The 16,989-nt window shown below is 36.6% G+C and overlaps 1 protein-coding gene across 2 annotated transcripts in view; it reads right to left on the reverse strand.

Moving 5' to 3' along the window:
• Nucleotides 1–16,989, reverse strand: part of LOC127410342 (GDP-mannose 4,6 dehydratase) — an 88,494-nt gene that overhangs the window by 2,266 nt on the left and 69,239 nt on the right. For both annotated transcript variants that reach the window (XM_051645548.1, XM_051645547.1), the window contains 2 exons: nt 12,866–12,984; nt 12,542–12,638 (listed from right to left, as the gene is read on the reverse strand). In XM_051645548.1, coding sequence (XP_051501508.1) covers nt 12,542–12,638; nt 12,866–12,984 — 216 coding nt within the window. The remainder of the gene's footprint in view (nt 1–12,541; nt 12,639–12,865; nt 12,985–16,989) is intronic.

Below are 16,989 nucleotides of genomic sequence, written 5' to 3' on the forward strand. Positions count from 1 at the left end.
TATTGTGTGTGACTGAGCACTTAACGTAAAGGAATTTAGGACTATTGGAGAGACAGACCTTGACAAACATCAAGCAACCTTTGTTAACTCACTTTTACACAGAAAACCACAGCATGACTATGCACAACCTTTGTAAGTCTGTAAACACGCTACATGCACGCATACATATTTCAGTGAGTTTCTGATGGGGCTCCGAGTTTTTATATTTTCGAAAAACAAGCATGATAACACGGCCACATGCTCAAACAGAATGAATCTCTCTGTTTCACACGCACAGAGAAATGATCAGAGGTCAGAGGTCAAATGAACAAACGCAGTATGACCAGATCTACAAAATGCTCAAAAGTAGTTTTTTTTCCCCCCTCGATCTTTCCATGGTAAACGGATCCCTGGAAATTTGTTTGTGCGTTGTGTGCGAACATTCAGCTTTTAAAAAGGATTTTTTTAATGTATCATGCTTAATAAATTCTTGATAGCTAAATCAAATCATTCTATTTTCAGTATGTTTGATCATTTACTGTATAAAAAAGACAAATGTTTTTATTACAAATTCCCAATTTACATTTCCTTTAGCATTTTTGTGTGTAAAAGAAACAGGGAAGATGATGCAGAAACCTCTGATCTGTATCAACACAAAGGAGCAAGTCTCTATTTGAGATTCTTGCTTCAAGAGTTTAATAAATATTTATATGATCATGTAAACCCACTCCAGCAAAGAGACACTGACCCTAAGTGTCTGACACTTTAAATGCATGTGTGTATGCGAGAATGAAAAAGCAAGAAATTTGAGGCTGTTTGACAGACGTAGGTCCTGTGAAAGCGTTGCTGTGCAGTTTTGTGTTTATGCGAGTATGTGTGTTATTTGCCTCAAGGATGTTGTTAACTTTAAGGGGGATCAAAGATTCGAATGATTTTCCTTTTTAAACAACAGTCAGTCAGCCACAGAACAAGAATCTGTATAGAGAAAACAAAAAGAGTGCAGAAGTACAGTCATTGTCTTAATAGCCGAGCTATGCAACACACTTGTATGACAAGATCACAGAACGAAAAGCATCTGTATGAATTGAACATACTTGACAGTATGTTTATTACCCAGGATCTGTGTGTGCTTACATGTGGGTATGTTGGCAGTATGTTTGTGTATTTACAAGCCACAGAGCGCTGTATCTCCTCGGGCAGAGTCTACATGTTTTGGCAGGGTCATCACCTGGGTGTACAAGATTCATGATTCACCTCATTCAAATTACACAAATAGCTTTTTTTAATCTCACCTCCTTTTCCAATTCTTTCACTATGGGAGGGGAGAAAAAGAAGAGCTATGACGACGGAAATGCACAACACATTTTGCACAGTTAATGCTACCATACAGGGGCAAGATAATTATTATCATGAGCTCCTTCACATTTCTAACTCGTGTGTAATAAGAAAACGGTTTTGTCTGGAATGATAGAGTGTGCAAGAAGAGGAGGAAAGTGAGGACGGAGACGAAACTGACACGTAGAGAAAGGAAAATGATGATAAATTGAAAGCCTGGCGAGACGAGTTGTGTGAAAGTTAGAGAGTGCCAGAGAGAGGGAGCGAGGAATGTGAGGCATCAGGAGTTCAGCAGTCTGACAGAGTGTGAGTAAGAGTGCCAAGAGCCAGAGTTAATTACTCAATCAAGATAATGAGCATGAAACATGCCATTTACAGAGGGCAGCCCAAAATTAACCTCCTCTCTCCCACTACTCACAGCCATGAAAGTGCTAACACTCAGTGGGGTCGTTATGATACACAGCAACAAAAAAAAAGCTCATCACAGGTGCAAAAGTTAACGTACATATTCACATTTACACTGTTGGAGACCTGCGGTTAAAAAGAACACTTTTCGTATCTACTGTCACAGTATGACCCAGTGCTGTTTTGCTTATTGATAATCAACTTGAAGCATTTCTTTATTTAAGTAACTTTAATTTAGTTAGTTGTGACCACTTTAGAACCAATATAATTTAGCAACTTTTTGTTCAGTAAAAGACAATCAATCAACAAACCTCTACTTCTAATTTAATATCTTCACAATGAGCGTGTTTACATGCACGTTCATAAACGATTTTGCTAAATAAGCCAACAATGTATAAGGTAATGTAAACGGCGCTTCTTTATTGGTAAGGCCGCAGTCACATTACACTTTGTGCTCTATTCACTCCTATTCAAACGCATCCAAATGTGGAAGAACGGAAACGCAAGTTCATGCACAGAAATTTAGCAATCGGCTGCGTACAAAAGTTTGAGTTGGGTGAATCTGACCTAAGAATTCGTATGACCAATAGGAGAACAAAACATCACATGCTGACCTCTTGGCTCAATGCAAAGTATACCTATTACAAAGTTGTGCATTTTTATTGTTGCAGAAAAGCGAGTAGGTTGCTATATTGTAACTTTTTGAATATAATATTATTTGTAATTTGCGATTTTTTATTTATTGAAACCAGAAGCCCTAATGCGTGACTTCATATCATGTCCACTGCAGTGTCTGAACTAATTTTGCATGCTTAAAATATAGAGTGACCACCCCTTAAGATCATAAATGGTTTAAACATAAACCAATCGGCACATGCAGATTTTTGTCTATTACCCCGATATTGCATTGCATAAAACACGTAAAACACCTTAAACGGCGTTCTTACCGGCTTATCCAATGTGCGTATGACTGTTTAGGATTTAAAATTAAAAGCAGAAAATAACAAGATGATTTTGAGTCTCATGTAAATGTGTCTTTCTTGGGTTGTCTTATTTTCTGAAAAAGCTGCTTTTTGGTAGTTAACAGCATATTTGTGTGGATGTAAACACTCTAATTCTCTACTGTTTTTAGGGAGTTACTCAAAAGAAAGTCTTTCGCCCCTAAAGCTTTAATGGAACTTCAATATACATATAATAAAAAATAAATAAATAAATAAATTAAAAAAAGTCACCTGTTTACTGGGAAGCTTTACAATTGGGCTTGGTTTTTAAAAGTTATATTTTCAACTCTTTCTTTTTTAAAAGCTCTTTCTCTCTCTTTTCCCTCCGTGGGGCCCAGGGTGGTTCCGCTCAGTCAAAGTCCTTCAGGAAATACCAGAGAGTAGGCCAGGGGAGAACGTACACCCCTCTCTCCCTCTTTATTTTTTCAGTTCTGTTCTCAGTGCAGTACTCTTTCTGTCTCTCTCTCTTTCCCTGATCCCTCAACGTGAACAGTGCTAGGTCTAAAGACACAGCGAGACAGAGTCGCACAGTTAAAGAAATGTTCTGGGGGTGTTAGGTAGGACCCCACGTTAAAATGTGCCATGTAACATTATGAAATGCAGAGTGCAAATAAAAGTGGATATATACGGTCATCATGAGAAAAGGCTGATCGGTAAAAGCATAGATTTATTGCAGGTTTGAGTTGCACCTGGCGCCCGGCCAGACTCTTTACAACATCATTCACACTCAACTTTTACAACTCTGACCTATTACACTACCATATCACAGTAAAGCTGTCACATAGAGCCAGCCTCTTAAACCACAGCAACTATAATATCCAGAAAACCCCAAAGACTGCACTACCCATAAAGCATCACGACAGACAACAGAGGCTAAAACTCTGCAAAAGGTGGTACACCTGCCTTCTACACCCACATAAATCTAAAAACACATGCACATGCTTGCATGTGCGCATATAAGCACACACACAACAAAAAAACAAAAGCATGTTGTTCATGTAAACTAGTTCACAGTTGGCCACTGATCTTGAGCATGAAATAAAATGGATCTTCTATTCAAATTAAAAGCAAAGCTGCAGGTAAGTGATGATGCAGCTGTGTTTTGCATGCTGGTACTATGACGCTCAGCATGGGTCAGATAAGACAGACTCCTGCATTCACGAGGTGAGGGCCTCCATATGTGTGTGTGTGCTGTTCTCTACAGGATGCTTTTTATCTCGCCCCTGACCTCTGCCACAAACAGATAAGATCACCCCATTCTCATCCTTGGAGTGAAAGGTCAAAGCCATCTTTCATTCCAAACGAAACTAAAAAACAAGCATGCACTTATGCATTACATAAACATAGTACACAGATAAGCTATATTTAAAAGTATTAATAATGTGCATGTGTCAATTATACAATGTACTGATCCATGTGTGAATCAAATAATGTGTTAAGATCGAAACTCGAAGGGTAAATGGCATCTAACTAAATTAAAAGAATTCACCGGCTGTCCATTCTCTAAGCATTGGACAGTTTTATAGTGTTGAATTGTCAAAGTGTGAATAAATGTTTCAACACTGCTTTTTGCATACTCATGAAATCCAAGGGAAAAGTGGAAAAGATTAAAAACATTACTGTTTGGATTTTGGAAGGATTGCATTTTAAAAGGTATTAGATTCTGTCAAGCATGTACACTACCGGTCAAAAGTTTTGAAACACTTGACTGAAATGTTTCTCATGATCTTAAATATCTTTTGATCTGAAGGCGTATGCTTAAATGTTTGAAATTAGTTTTGTAGACAAAAATATAATTATGCCACCATATTAATTTATTGCATAATAAAAAAAAGTTTTTGAAATGTATGACTTGGACCAAATAATGAAGAAAAGCAGCCAATAAGTGCCCAACATAGATGGGAACTCCTTCAATACTGTTTAAAAAGCATCCCAGGGTGATACCTCAAGAAATTGGTTGAGAAAATGTCAAGAGTACATGTCTGCAAATTCTAGGCAAAGGGTAACTACTTTGAAGATGCTAAAATATAACACAGTTTTGATTTATTTTGGATTTTGTTTAGTCACAATATAATTCCCATAGTTCCATTTATGTTATTCCATAGTTTTGATGACTTTACTATTATTCTTATATGTGAAAAAAATTATAATAAAGAATGAGTGTTTCAAAACTTTTGACCGGTAATGTATGTTGCAGGGCTGTATCTACCATAGACATTAAGAGGGACATGTCCCCCCAATATTCAGATTATTAGGTCGACCGATATGACTTTTAATGGTTGATTGCAAAATAATTACCTTTGGTCCCCCCAGTCTTGAGTATGTGGTTACATTCTTGTTCTTGTTGTACTACTCTAAATATACACAATAGCCCACAAAAGAGAGTGAGTTTACATGCATATAAATAGCTGATAACTACCGAAAACCATCTTTTTCAAACAAGAAAACCACGTTTACATGAGATTTTAAATCATCAGGCTATTTTCTGCTTTTGAAGTCACGACATTCAAGCATACAGCACTTGTACACATTGGATAAGCCAGTAAGAACACCGGTAAAAGTGTTTACAAGCAACCTGAAATTGGGATAGTGGGCAAAAACCTACGTGTGCTGATCAGTATATGCTTAAGCCAATTATAACCTTACCCCTATACAGGAAAGGTGTTTACATGACCTTACACATTGTTGGCTTATCAAGCATAATTACAGTAAGAACGCGCATGTAAACGTGCTTAGTGTCAAATTGAGATGTGTGCAATATGTCTTTGAGGTGCTGGAGGAAGCATGTTAACATACGTATGTGCAATATAATCCTAATCTTTGATAATCCAGTTAATTCCATCATTATGTGGTCGCAATACCTCAGGGTCCACAAGTCTAGAAGTTGATTTGATGAAATACACACATGGTGAACTGTAGTCTGCTGCCTGTGTGTGCTTTGTCTCTCATGATTCTCTCAAGCTCATGCATGCTCACACTTACGCTTCTGTACTGTACATTAAATTTATATTCTTGGCAGGCAAGTTCTTACCTAAGCGATTTTAAAAGAATGTGCATACAGTGTGTTGTGACTACTTCATTTCAGCAGGTAGTTCATACACACTTCATTGCTACTGATTTTCAATAATTCTTGTTGCATATGCCACCCCATAATCAATAAAACATTCATAAATTTGGTAAAAATCCAGTTAAACTGCTATTTAGACAGGCAGCTGAGTAATAAAATATATCAAAATGACCATGGCACTGTTTATGAAAGAATAAATCTTAGTTTGGCATTTTGAGAAGATGAGCACACAAGTTCAGCAGTTCAGTTGTTTATATTCATAAACAAGTCACACATCTACTAAACTGCGTGACTGCTGCAAACGTGTTTTTCTGTTTTTGTTTTTTTCTTTTCTTTTTTTGTTTGTTGCATAAATCAAACCTTTTTTAAAGGTCTGCTTTCATTATGCCCTTCTCTTTCAAAATGAAAAACGAAAAGAAAAAACGAGGAGGGTTTCCTGGGGACTGTCTGGAAAATAAAAAGTGAAAAAAAAAAAAAAAGCCTTTGGGTAATTTTGGTCCTCCTTTCCCAAAGTGCCTCATAAAAATTGTTTAAATCAGCATCCGAAAGAATAAAATGGATGTGCAAAATAGCATTCACTAAAAGGCTGAGTGGGGACCACAGAGTTCACGCAGCGGTCTTCAGCGGCTGTCTCGGGACCACATTCACCAGTTCAAGCCTTCACTATTAAATCCACTCAATCAGCTAAAAGAGAGATCACTTGGTTTTTATGTGTTCATTAGTACACCCAATCCGCAGCGTACTTGTGTGTATAAGTGGGAGAAAAAAATAGAGAGAGAAACAAAAGAATGTCCACTATTTACTTTACAGCCAATTCTCATGCTGGAAATCGTAAAAAGTAACCAAAATTCACTCTAATATTTAAGTTTAACTTAAATCTAGGCATTTCAGACCTTAAATTATTTCAATGTGCGCATGCATGCGCACGCCACACACACACACACACACAATGTCTCTTTGTCTGTGAGTAGATGGCGTGTGATAGACAGACAAGGCCAAGTGCGTTACCTGCTTTTCTCATTGTGAAGCTTAAACTATGCATACCTCCTGAAGGAATGTGAGTGAGTGTGTGTCGACTGAAAGAATACATCCAGTGAACACTAGATACCGGTTATATTTGCAGTGCAGCCACAGATGAAATCCCCCCTACACACACACTTCCACACAGATACGCTCGCTATGAGATCTCTAAAAGTTATGCAAATAAAGATAGACGATTTGAGTTTCATCATTTACTCATAATTTATACACATGCAACTGCAAGTTACGTCTGGCATGATAGCCATCACTCATAGCCTTCAAATGTTGATTTTGGGAATGATAATAATGCACAGAGCCATTCATCCAACAGCAGTTTGGGTGTGACGGTTATTTTTAGCATTGTCGTGGGATCTTTCTGTCAGAAGATTTTTATCTGTCAGTAATTACTTATTCATAAATCATGCAGGTACTGTCCACCTGGAAACAGATTAGGATTACTCCAAAACACACCAGTTTATTTGAAAATAAAGTTTTCTTTGGATAAACATGTAGAACATACTAGATAATCAGCCTGCTCCTTTTTTTCAGGGGCTGTAAATGGGTGTGTACTTGTGTATGCATTTCATACAGTTACTCCCTTTTGGCGATGCAAGTATACTGGCAAAGAGGACTAAGAAACATGATCACATATGTGAAATTGAAGCAAGATCAATTTTCTTTGAGATTCATTCTGTTTGTGCCAGAAAAACTGATTTGATTAATTATAGGCTTAATCCAACAGGTTTGATTAGTTATAAACAGGTTCATATGTAGCCTATGGACAACACATTTGTTAATCTCTCTCCTTCACACATACACTTGTACACCTCGTAAGTGACCTGCATCTGCACTGACACTTCCCAGTCAAAATGTCTCCTGAGGTAATGCAGTGATTTTCTTACTGTCACTGAGGTTAAAGGTCAAATTCTCATTTGACCTCTCTGTTGATGGATGACCTGAGTTCAGTTTGTGCCTTGAAGAGTGTGGTTTAAGTACCTTATTTTTTTAATTTAGATGAAAAGTCTATATTAAGATGATTTATTATTAGGGCTGATACCAATATTTTGCCACTTGTCATCAGTTTACTGTTTTGCTTAGAAATTATGCTTTTTTAAAAATGTACAAAAGAAGGTACAAAAGCTATTTTACTGTTCTAATTATAAATAACTTCAACTGAACATGGATTTGATCTATTGAATACATGACAGGCCATCATTTTAAAAGAGCCACAAATAAAAGAAAAAAACTAAAAAAAACATGACCATTGATGTGGGAACTGGAAACTTTTTTTTTTGCACTTCTAAAACATTTTTGTACTTCTGTTTTTGTAGTTTTAAACAAAAGAACTCTGATTTTACATATTTAAAAAGAACATTACAAATTAATCTTATGCATATTTAGCATGTTTTACTTTTTCAGGTTTCATTTATTTTAGTAGGTGTTTCTTTATGTTACACACAGAAAAAAATGATAAACTTTAATACATTTCTATTAGACATGGATTTAGATGATGGGGACATGACAGGGGAACGTGTGCCACGCCCCCCCAGCCCCCAGCCCCCCCCCACACCACACCAATGGTTTAATGTCAAGTTCCACTGTGACAAATTACCCCATCTAGTGTGCCAACAGGCAAAGTTTTTACAAAAGCCCAACTTGTGTTCAATGAACTGTATCTTTTTTCCTATGCAATCACGGTGAAAATGTCCAATAGCTTTTTTTTTTTTTTAATTCCTGAGAAATATTTACTGGAGTAAAAAGTATGACAACTAGCACCGGTCTCCTATATACAGTATATAACACTTTCTGATGACATATTGGAATATCATCAATAACCTAGTCCCACAACTAGTTAGTAGTGCAGTACACAAATAACAAGTTTTTGCAGGTCTTTCAACATCAGTTCTCCCTTAATCCTCTGATCTCACTCATCTGCAGACTCACTCAAACATATCTCTTTCTAACCTTTACATGATCCTTTCTTCTCACTGAAAGAGCTTGTGCTAAACATCATGCTGACCCACACTCAGCAAACATGTGTGTGTTAGAGAAAACCTCTGATCTGTCAACGATCATTTAGTACTCATGTTTTCTTATAGGATTTACTGCCCTTTCTCATTCCTGAATGACCACCCACCACATACACACACACACACACGTTGGTGCGGCTGTCCTTATGAGGACTCTCCATTACACATAATAATTATTTTTATACTATAAGAACTATACATTCTATCCCCTATCCCTACCCCTAAACCTCACAAAAAACCTTCTGCATTTTTACATTTTCGATAAAACATCGTTTAGTATAATTTTTAAGCGATTTGAATTATGGGGACACTAGAAATGTCCTCATAAACCACATTTATAGCAAAATACCCTTGTAATTACCAGTTTGTAACCTAAAAAAAATGTCCTCGTAAACCACCCAAACCCACCCGCATGCCCGCCCGCACGCGCACACACACACACGTCATAGACTGAAAGCAGCGGCCCCAAAAAAATAATATATATATATATATATATATATATATATATATATATATATATATATATATATATATATATATATACACAGGTGCATCTCAATAAATTAGAATGTCGTGGAAAAGTTCATTTATTTCAGTAATTCAACTCAAATTGTGAAACTCGTGTATTAAATAAATTCAATGCACACAGACTGAACTAGTTTAAGTCTTTGGTTCTTTTAACTGTGATGATTTTGGCGCACATTTAACAAAAACCCACCAATTCACTATCTCAAAAAATTAGAATATGGTGACATGCCAATCAGCTAATCAACTCAAAACACCTGCAAAGGTTTCCTGAGCCTTCAAAATGGTCTCTCAGTTTGGTTCACTAGGCTACACAATCATGGGGAAGACTGCTGATCTGACAGTTGTCCAGAAGACAATCATTGACACCCTTCACAAGGAGGGTAAGCCACAAACATTAATTGCCAAAGAAGCTGGCTGTTCACAGAGTGCTGTATCCAAGCATGTTAATAGAAAGTTGAATGGAAGGAAAAAGTGTGGAAGAAAAAGATGCACAACCAACCGAGAGAACCGCAGCCTTATGACGATTGTCAAGCAAAATCGATTCAAGAATTTGGGTGAACTTCACAAGGAATGGACTGAGGCTGGGGTCAAGGCATCAAGAGCCACCAAACACAGACGTGTCAAGGAATTTGGCTACAGTTGTCGTATTCCTCTTGTTAAGCCACTCCTGAACCACAGACAATGTCAGAGGCGTCTTACCTGGGCTAAGGAGAAGAAGAACTGGACTGTTGCCCAGTGGTCCAAAGTCCTCTTTTCAGATGAGAGCAAGTTTTGTATTTCATTTGGAAACCAAGGTCCTAGAGTCTGGAGGAAGGGTGGAGAAGCTCATAGCCCAAGTTGCATCACAGTCTGTGATGATTTGGGTTGCAATGTCATCTGCTGGTGTTGGTCCATTGTGTTTTTTAAAAACCAAAGTCACTGCACCCGTTTACCAAGACATTTTGGAGCACTTCATGCTTCCTTCTGCTGACCAGCTTTTTAAAGATGCTGATTTCATTTTCCAGCAGGATTTGGCACCTGCCCACACTGCCAAAAGCACCAAAAGCTGGTTAAATGACCATGGTGTTGGTGTGCTTGACTGGCCAGCAAACTCACCAGACCTGAACCCCATAGAGAATCTATGGGGTATTGTCAAGAGGAAAATGAGAAACAAGAGACCAAAAAATGCAGATGAGCTGAAGGCCACTGTCAAAGAAACCTGGGCTTCCATACCACCTCAGCAGTGCCACAAACTGATCACCTCCATGCCACGCCGAATTGAGGCAGTAATTAAAGCAAAAGGAGCCCCTACCAAGTATTGAGTACATATACAGTAAATTAACATACTTTCCAGAAGGCCAACAATTCACTAAAAATATTTTTTTTATTGGTCTTATGATGTATTCTAATTTTTTGAGATAGTGAATTGGTGGGTTTTTGTTAAATGTGAGCCAAAATCATCACAATTAAAAGAACCAAAGACTTAAACTACTTCAGTCTGTGTGCACTGAATTTATTTAATACACGAGTTTCACAATTTGAGTTGAATTACTGAAATAAATGAACTTTTCCACGACATTCTAATTTATTGAGATGCACCTGTATATATATATATATATATATATATATATATATGTATATATTTTTATTTTTTTAAAGAAATATAGTACAAACACACTTCATAAGCAAATCATTAAAAAAAAAAAAAGAAGTTTCTTAGGGATTGCATTGTTCAAAAAAGTAATCCTGGATTATAACTTTACATGTAAACAATTTTATCACACTAAAATCATGTTAACATTTATGATGTTTACATCTTGAGGCTATCCTTTTAAAGTGTATTTTTTAACAGTTATGGACTGGCCCCATTCACTTCCATTGTAGGTTCCTTACTGTAGGTTCCTTGTTTTTTTGTTTTTTTTTTAATAAACAAGGAGGGAGTCAAATGACTTTTTGTGGTAATCAACATTATTCCACAAATGCTGTTGAGTGAGCTTAACTTGTATTGAACCTGGAACATTCCTTTAATGTGATGAGCTGCACCTGTAGTTATTTTGCTAGGACACCTGAATGAACCTGAGGGAAACTGGCTACATACATCCTCTAAAAATCATTTTGAGACCAGTTAACAAAAAGGAATTGCAAAAATTGAAATGTGAAGTTAGTTCTGAGAAAAGGTCTAGCATCATTTGTTTGCAAGATGGCCACTTGGTTTGATATTTTATCATCGAATGCAATGAAATGTATACACTTAAGTGTCCAAATACGTTTTGGGGCCACTATAGGTGCTGATCAGAATATTAATTTATTACATTTGAAGAGGCAAAGAAAACAGCATTAACAGTATTTCTATAACTCCCACACCCACACACATCTAGAAGTAGTATAAGGGCTTTTCACACTCAAAATTGTTAACCCCTGGGTAAAAGAAATCCTGGGTTATCTTGTTTCATGTTTCACACTGTTCATACTGTACCCTGGGTTAGGAATTAATCCTGGGTATTCAGGTTTCGATGTTGCACACTGTACATCTGTATACCCCCTGTTTACGTTCTTATGCACATTCATGAGGTCGCTAAAAATTACTGGACAAATACACCTATGCCACCTGTGTTATTAACTGCTTATCAATGGAACTGCTTATCTGTGGAAATGCTGCTAAGGAAAATCTGCTCTGCTTATCTTTCGTCTTCTGAAACATGCTACGAAAACCCATGCGTAAGAATACTGTCTCTTCATCTTGTCAGTTATTGTGTTTGCCATCACTGTTCTGTGCTTTACTAGTTTCCCTTTGACTGTACAAAGCACATACATATTAAATGAGGTAAGAGTTATGGCATTATACGACTGGTTGTCTGTTGCTAAGCAGCTTTCTGTAACATTCTAACACTGTATAACTTTGGCACCACAACGCAGGGTTAACCCCACAAAGGCGGTCCTAACATTGCTCCGGAGCAGGGTTTCATAACCTAGGGTTAAAAGTGCTAACCCCCTTTCAAAATTACAAGTGTTAAATGTTGCTTTACCTTGGGCTAAAAGCGGGGTTTTAAAAGGGTTAAGCACAGTGTGAAAAGCCCTTTGAGATTATTAAACACATACTAATCTCTTTCAGTCTTTTTGGGCCGCCTCAAAGCACTTTGTGGGATCTTTTACTCTGATCTTTGATTGCGCAGGAAGATACAAACACAGTGACTCACCACTTCAGTTGGCCGGTAGTACTTCGGATCAACCTTCACATGGATGACTCCTGTCTCCTGACAACGGCCCACCTCCTTCTCATCCTTCCCTTCCCACCTGAGAGGGAGAGAACAAAAGCTTTCAACACATTCCTTCATTTTGTTCTCTGTTGCCCAATTCAGCTGTCTGCATATCTACTACATATTCATGATATTTATGGAGTATTTGCGTGTTGTTTTGTGGTCTTGTAAAGGCTTTCTGTAAATCAAGACCAGATGGGCCAGATTAACCAGATGTGTTTAAATCTCTGCTGGACGTTTATGTGTTAGTGTGCGAGTACTCACACAATGGTTTTGCCCACATGTTTGAAGGCTTTCTCCACAAACTCCCGTACACTGTGCACCTCTCCTGTCGCAATGACTAAATCTTCAGGCTCCTCCTGTTGAAGCATCAGCCACATAGCCTATATATATATATAAAAAAAGAGAGAGATAAATATATATTTTTATGAACTATTTTCCATTTCAAAATCACATACAGTGGGCCCAAAAATTATTTGGATGCTTAAGCCACACTTAAAAATGCAAGCATGTCTACATTATGTAACAAAATATCAAACCAAGTGGCATTTATTTGAAAGACATATTGTGAAAACACATTTTGCAAGCAAAACATTTCACAATTTTTTTTTTTTTTGTTAGGTTTCAAATGATTACCTAAATGATTTGTTAGGTTTTAAATGATAAAATTGAGAACATTTTAGACACATTTTGGTTGTCAAACTTTATAGTTAATGTGATCAACTACACCTGTGGTTACTCTCATAGGGCACCTACTGTATGTGAAACTTAAGGGGAACTACTGAAAATCACATTTAGACAAGTTAGTTAAAAGCAATGGTAAATATGTCTAAGAAAAGAGAAGTTAGTTCTGAGGAAAGGTCTAGCATTATGTGTTTGCAGATGCCACTTGGTTTCATATTTAGTATGTAATGCAATGACACACAGTGTAACTTAAAGGACTATTCTGGGTATAAAAAAAAAGTAAAGTTCAACCGACAGCATTTGGGGCATTATACTGATTACCAGAAAAAAATAATTTCGATTCGCCCCTCCTTTTCTTTAATAAAAGCAAAAATCTAGAAGTGAATGGGGCCAATCTGTAAACGTTAAAATACTCTTTCAAAAATATACATTTACATCTGTGCATTTGGCTGATTCTTTTATCCAAAGCGACTTACAGTGCACTTATTACAGGGACAATCCCCCCGGAGCAACCTGGAATTAAGTGTCTTGCTCAAGGACACAATTATATCCAATTTTACAACTTGGTTGCTATGATGATTTAATGTCAACAAACCCTAAAATGACTGTAAAAACTTTACAGCTCAAATAATACACAGAAGACAGTTTAAACAGAAGAATGAATGTAAGTGCTTTTATAAAATTATAAGATTCACATTTCTGCCTTTAAACCCTCCAAAATTGGCCCCCAATAATTTTTTGTGGTAATCAACGTAATATCACAATTGCTGTCAATTGAGTGTAACTTGTATCGAACACGGAATATTCCTTTAAGTGTCGATAATATTACATAATATACGATGATGACATCATATCAAGATGCAAATAAGATGATGACATCCTCAGATTGAGGTGATTCAAGGCTGCATGCCTTATTACTAAATTTCAGCATTAAAACAGCTTTATTTTTTTAAGTTAATATTGGGGTCAAGAATTCAGACTCCACCACATACACAAGACACAGATTTAATCCAGACTCATCTGCTCCCAGTAATATGTGCTTTTATGTGGTTATGATCTTACACACACCACAACACAGCAACCCCTGTTCTGACGTCAACACAAACCCTCATGGGATATCAATTGTGGGAATAAAGCACAGAGTTCCCAAGTCCATACAACCACTACACAACGACACAAACACACAGATTATATTAACGTGGTCAATGGGGTGATCTAGATGAAAAAGAGAGAGAATATCTACAGCTTTTTGAAAAATAAACGGCGAGACACTAAAAGCAAGAACGCATGCCTACAGGTCAATATTGTCACACTCTTTTGTCTTCTTTCTCTGCCTGGTTGTAGATGTCTATCTGTGACACACACACACACGTTTCTGACTCCAGTTAGCTTCAGCGATTATCCAGTTGGCCAGATAATCGCCTCATTCCCTTGATAGGACTCCACTCTTTTCTTCTCTTCTGCTTGATGGAGGGATAAAGACCCCATCAGCACGTTTTATACGCTGCAGTGGGAGCACATGATTTGGTCTCCTGCTTCACTCACTCAAACGAGATAACAGGCAGACAGACACAGAGTAAAAACCAAAAAAGAAACATACTGAGAGAACTTCAAAGTGCTGTAACTTCGGGCTTTGGATTTCATCATAACATAAAATTTCATCATCACACACAAAGCAAACAAACTGCATTTTGAATGTCTGTAGGTTATTAAAGGAGGCTGTTCTACATCATACAACACTAAACAACCACTGTGTAGGATACGGATTATGTTTAGTGCTCTTCTGATTGATTTCTGTGGACTGAAATTTAGGACTGGGTTTCTGTGATGTATTGAACATTGCTGCGATTTCTGATTTCAACTGGTCACTAATGAAAAATTATCTAGCTGGCTAACATAAATGAGTTTGTCAAAATTGTTGCAATTATAATCATAAAAAGTGTCAATTTCTGCATTCCATTTAGGTGTACTCCCATTGTATCCAAATGTTCTATTTACAACATATTTTTTGGGCCATTGTTTGCATGAATGCAGAGGCAAATCTGACAGGTTTAAATTTGTCTATAGGCAATTTTATTTGTGTACAATTTATTCTATTTATATTAAATGTGAGTAGCACTTTATGTTTTACATACAATGAAAATATCAAAGCAATTCAGGAACATAGTTCTCAAGTTGTTTTGATGCATAGCCTAAATAAAGAATATGGCATGCAACTGCCCCACACAAAATAAGTATTTAAATGTAAATTATTTTCATTTGAAATGAATAACCGCAATTACAATATCACAGGAAATAAACAGCAATTATGATTTTCATCATAATCGTGCAGCCCTACTTGTAAGCATAATTACAAGTGGGTTGAAAATTAGAAACCAATCAGTAAAGTTTTGCATTGTTTGCCACCATAGTTTGATTTATTTATTATTATTTAACCCTTAATATTTAATAGAAAAATATAAATTAAACTAAATATTCTTAATTTTTTGAATATGCATATCCATAAAAATACATATTAATATATATATATATATATATATATATATATATATATATATATATATATATATAAAATGTATTTATTTTTAATTATTATTATTATTGTGATGTGGCCAGTAAAAATGTTGGCAGCTCAACACTGGGCCAGCAGAAAAACTGATCCCTGACCAGCCCTAAATATTTCTTATGACCATGAAAGTTATTTAGCAAAATATTTGACAATTCATTTTTTTACTATTTTTCCTTGCATATTTATGACAGACAGCAAAGGTCATTGCGTCACTCACAACATCATACTACCTCAGTCACATCGTGGACAAAAACACAAAGATGACCCATTGTGTCTTTTTTCCTCATATTTTTGTTTCGATGCCTTAATATGAGAAATATTCCATGTATGTGTCGATGCATGGAGTTCTGAATAAGAACTTCAGCCATCCGATAAACCTCTGTAAGTCTTCCCCTGAGGTAAAAGTTGTTGTCGCGAAACGTTGCATACAGTCACATGTCACTGACACCAGCGAGAGTCAGACTATCATTCTAACAGTTCTAGTTAAGTGCAAAACTTTTGTATTACTACCCTGTTGCTTTTAATAAAATAAGACAACTTCAAAGTGCAGACCATCTTTGTTCTTTATTTCTGTTGCAGTTCAACCATATAAAATTGCCATCCCTAATCAAACAACCAGCTAATTGATTAGTAACTAAAGAACATTTTAAAGTACAGTTTTTACCCACATTTGGTGCTCGGTGAGTGTTCATTTTTGGAACCGAATATGATGTATAACGATCATAATGCCACACTGTCTGAGCCGGTTGTGATGAATGCATCAATAGAGAAAGGTCAAAGGTTAAGCTAAAGCTTTTAACTTTCCCTAGCACAGTTTCTGAGTGATGAAACCAACGGGTGACAGAGGTGTGTGTATGAGTGTGAGAAAGACAAGAGAGAAAACAAGACAGACAGACATACATAGCAAAAGAGGAAATGGTATGCAACATTCTCAGATCTTATTTTAGTCACTCAGCATTCGTTTTCTCTTTGATACCCCCCCAACCACACACACAAGGGAAAATCACTGTAACAGATTCATTGTTGAAACTACCATGCTTGTTTTTACAGTCATTACTATCTGGCAACTTTCTAGATTTGTCAGCAAAAGACTTTTGAATTGCAATGTGAATAAGTGCCACTGTAAATACGCAAC

Source organism: Myxocyprinus asiaticus, chromosome 19, assembly GCF_019703515.2.
Source record: "Myxocyprinus asiaticus isolate MX2 ecotype Aquarium Trade chromosome 19, UBuf_Myxa_2, whole genome shotgun sequence".
NCBI lineage: Eukaryota > Metazoa > Chordata > Actinopteri > Cypriniformes > Catostomidae > Myxocyprinus > Myxocyprinus asiaticus.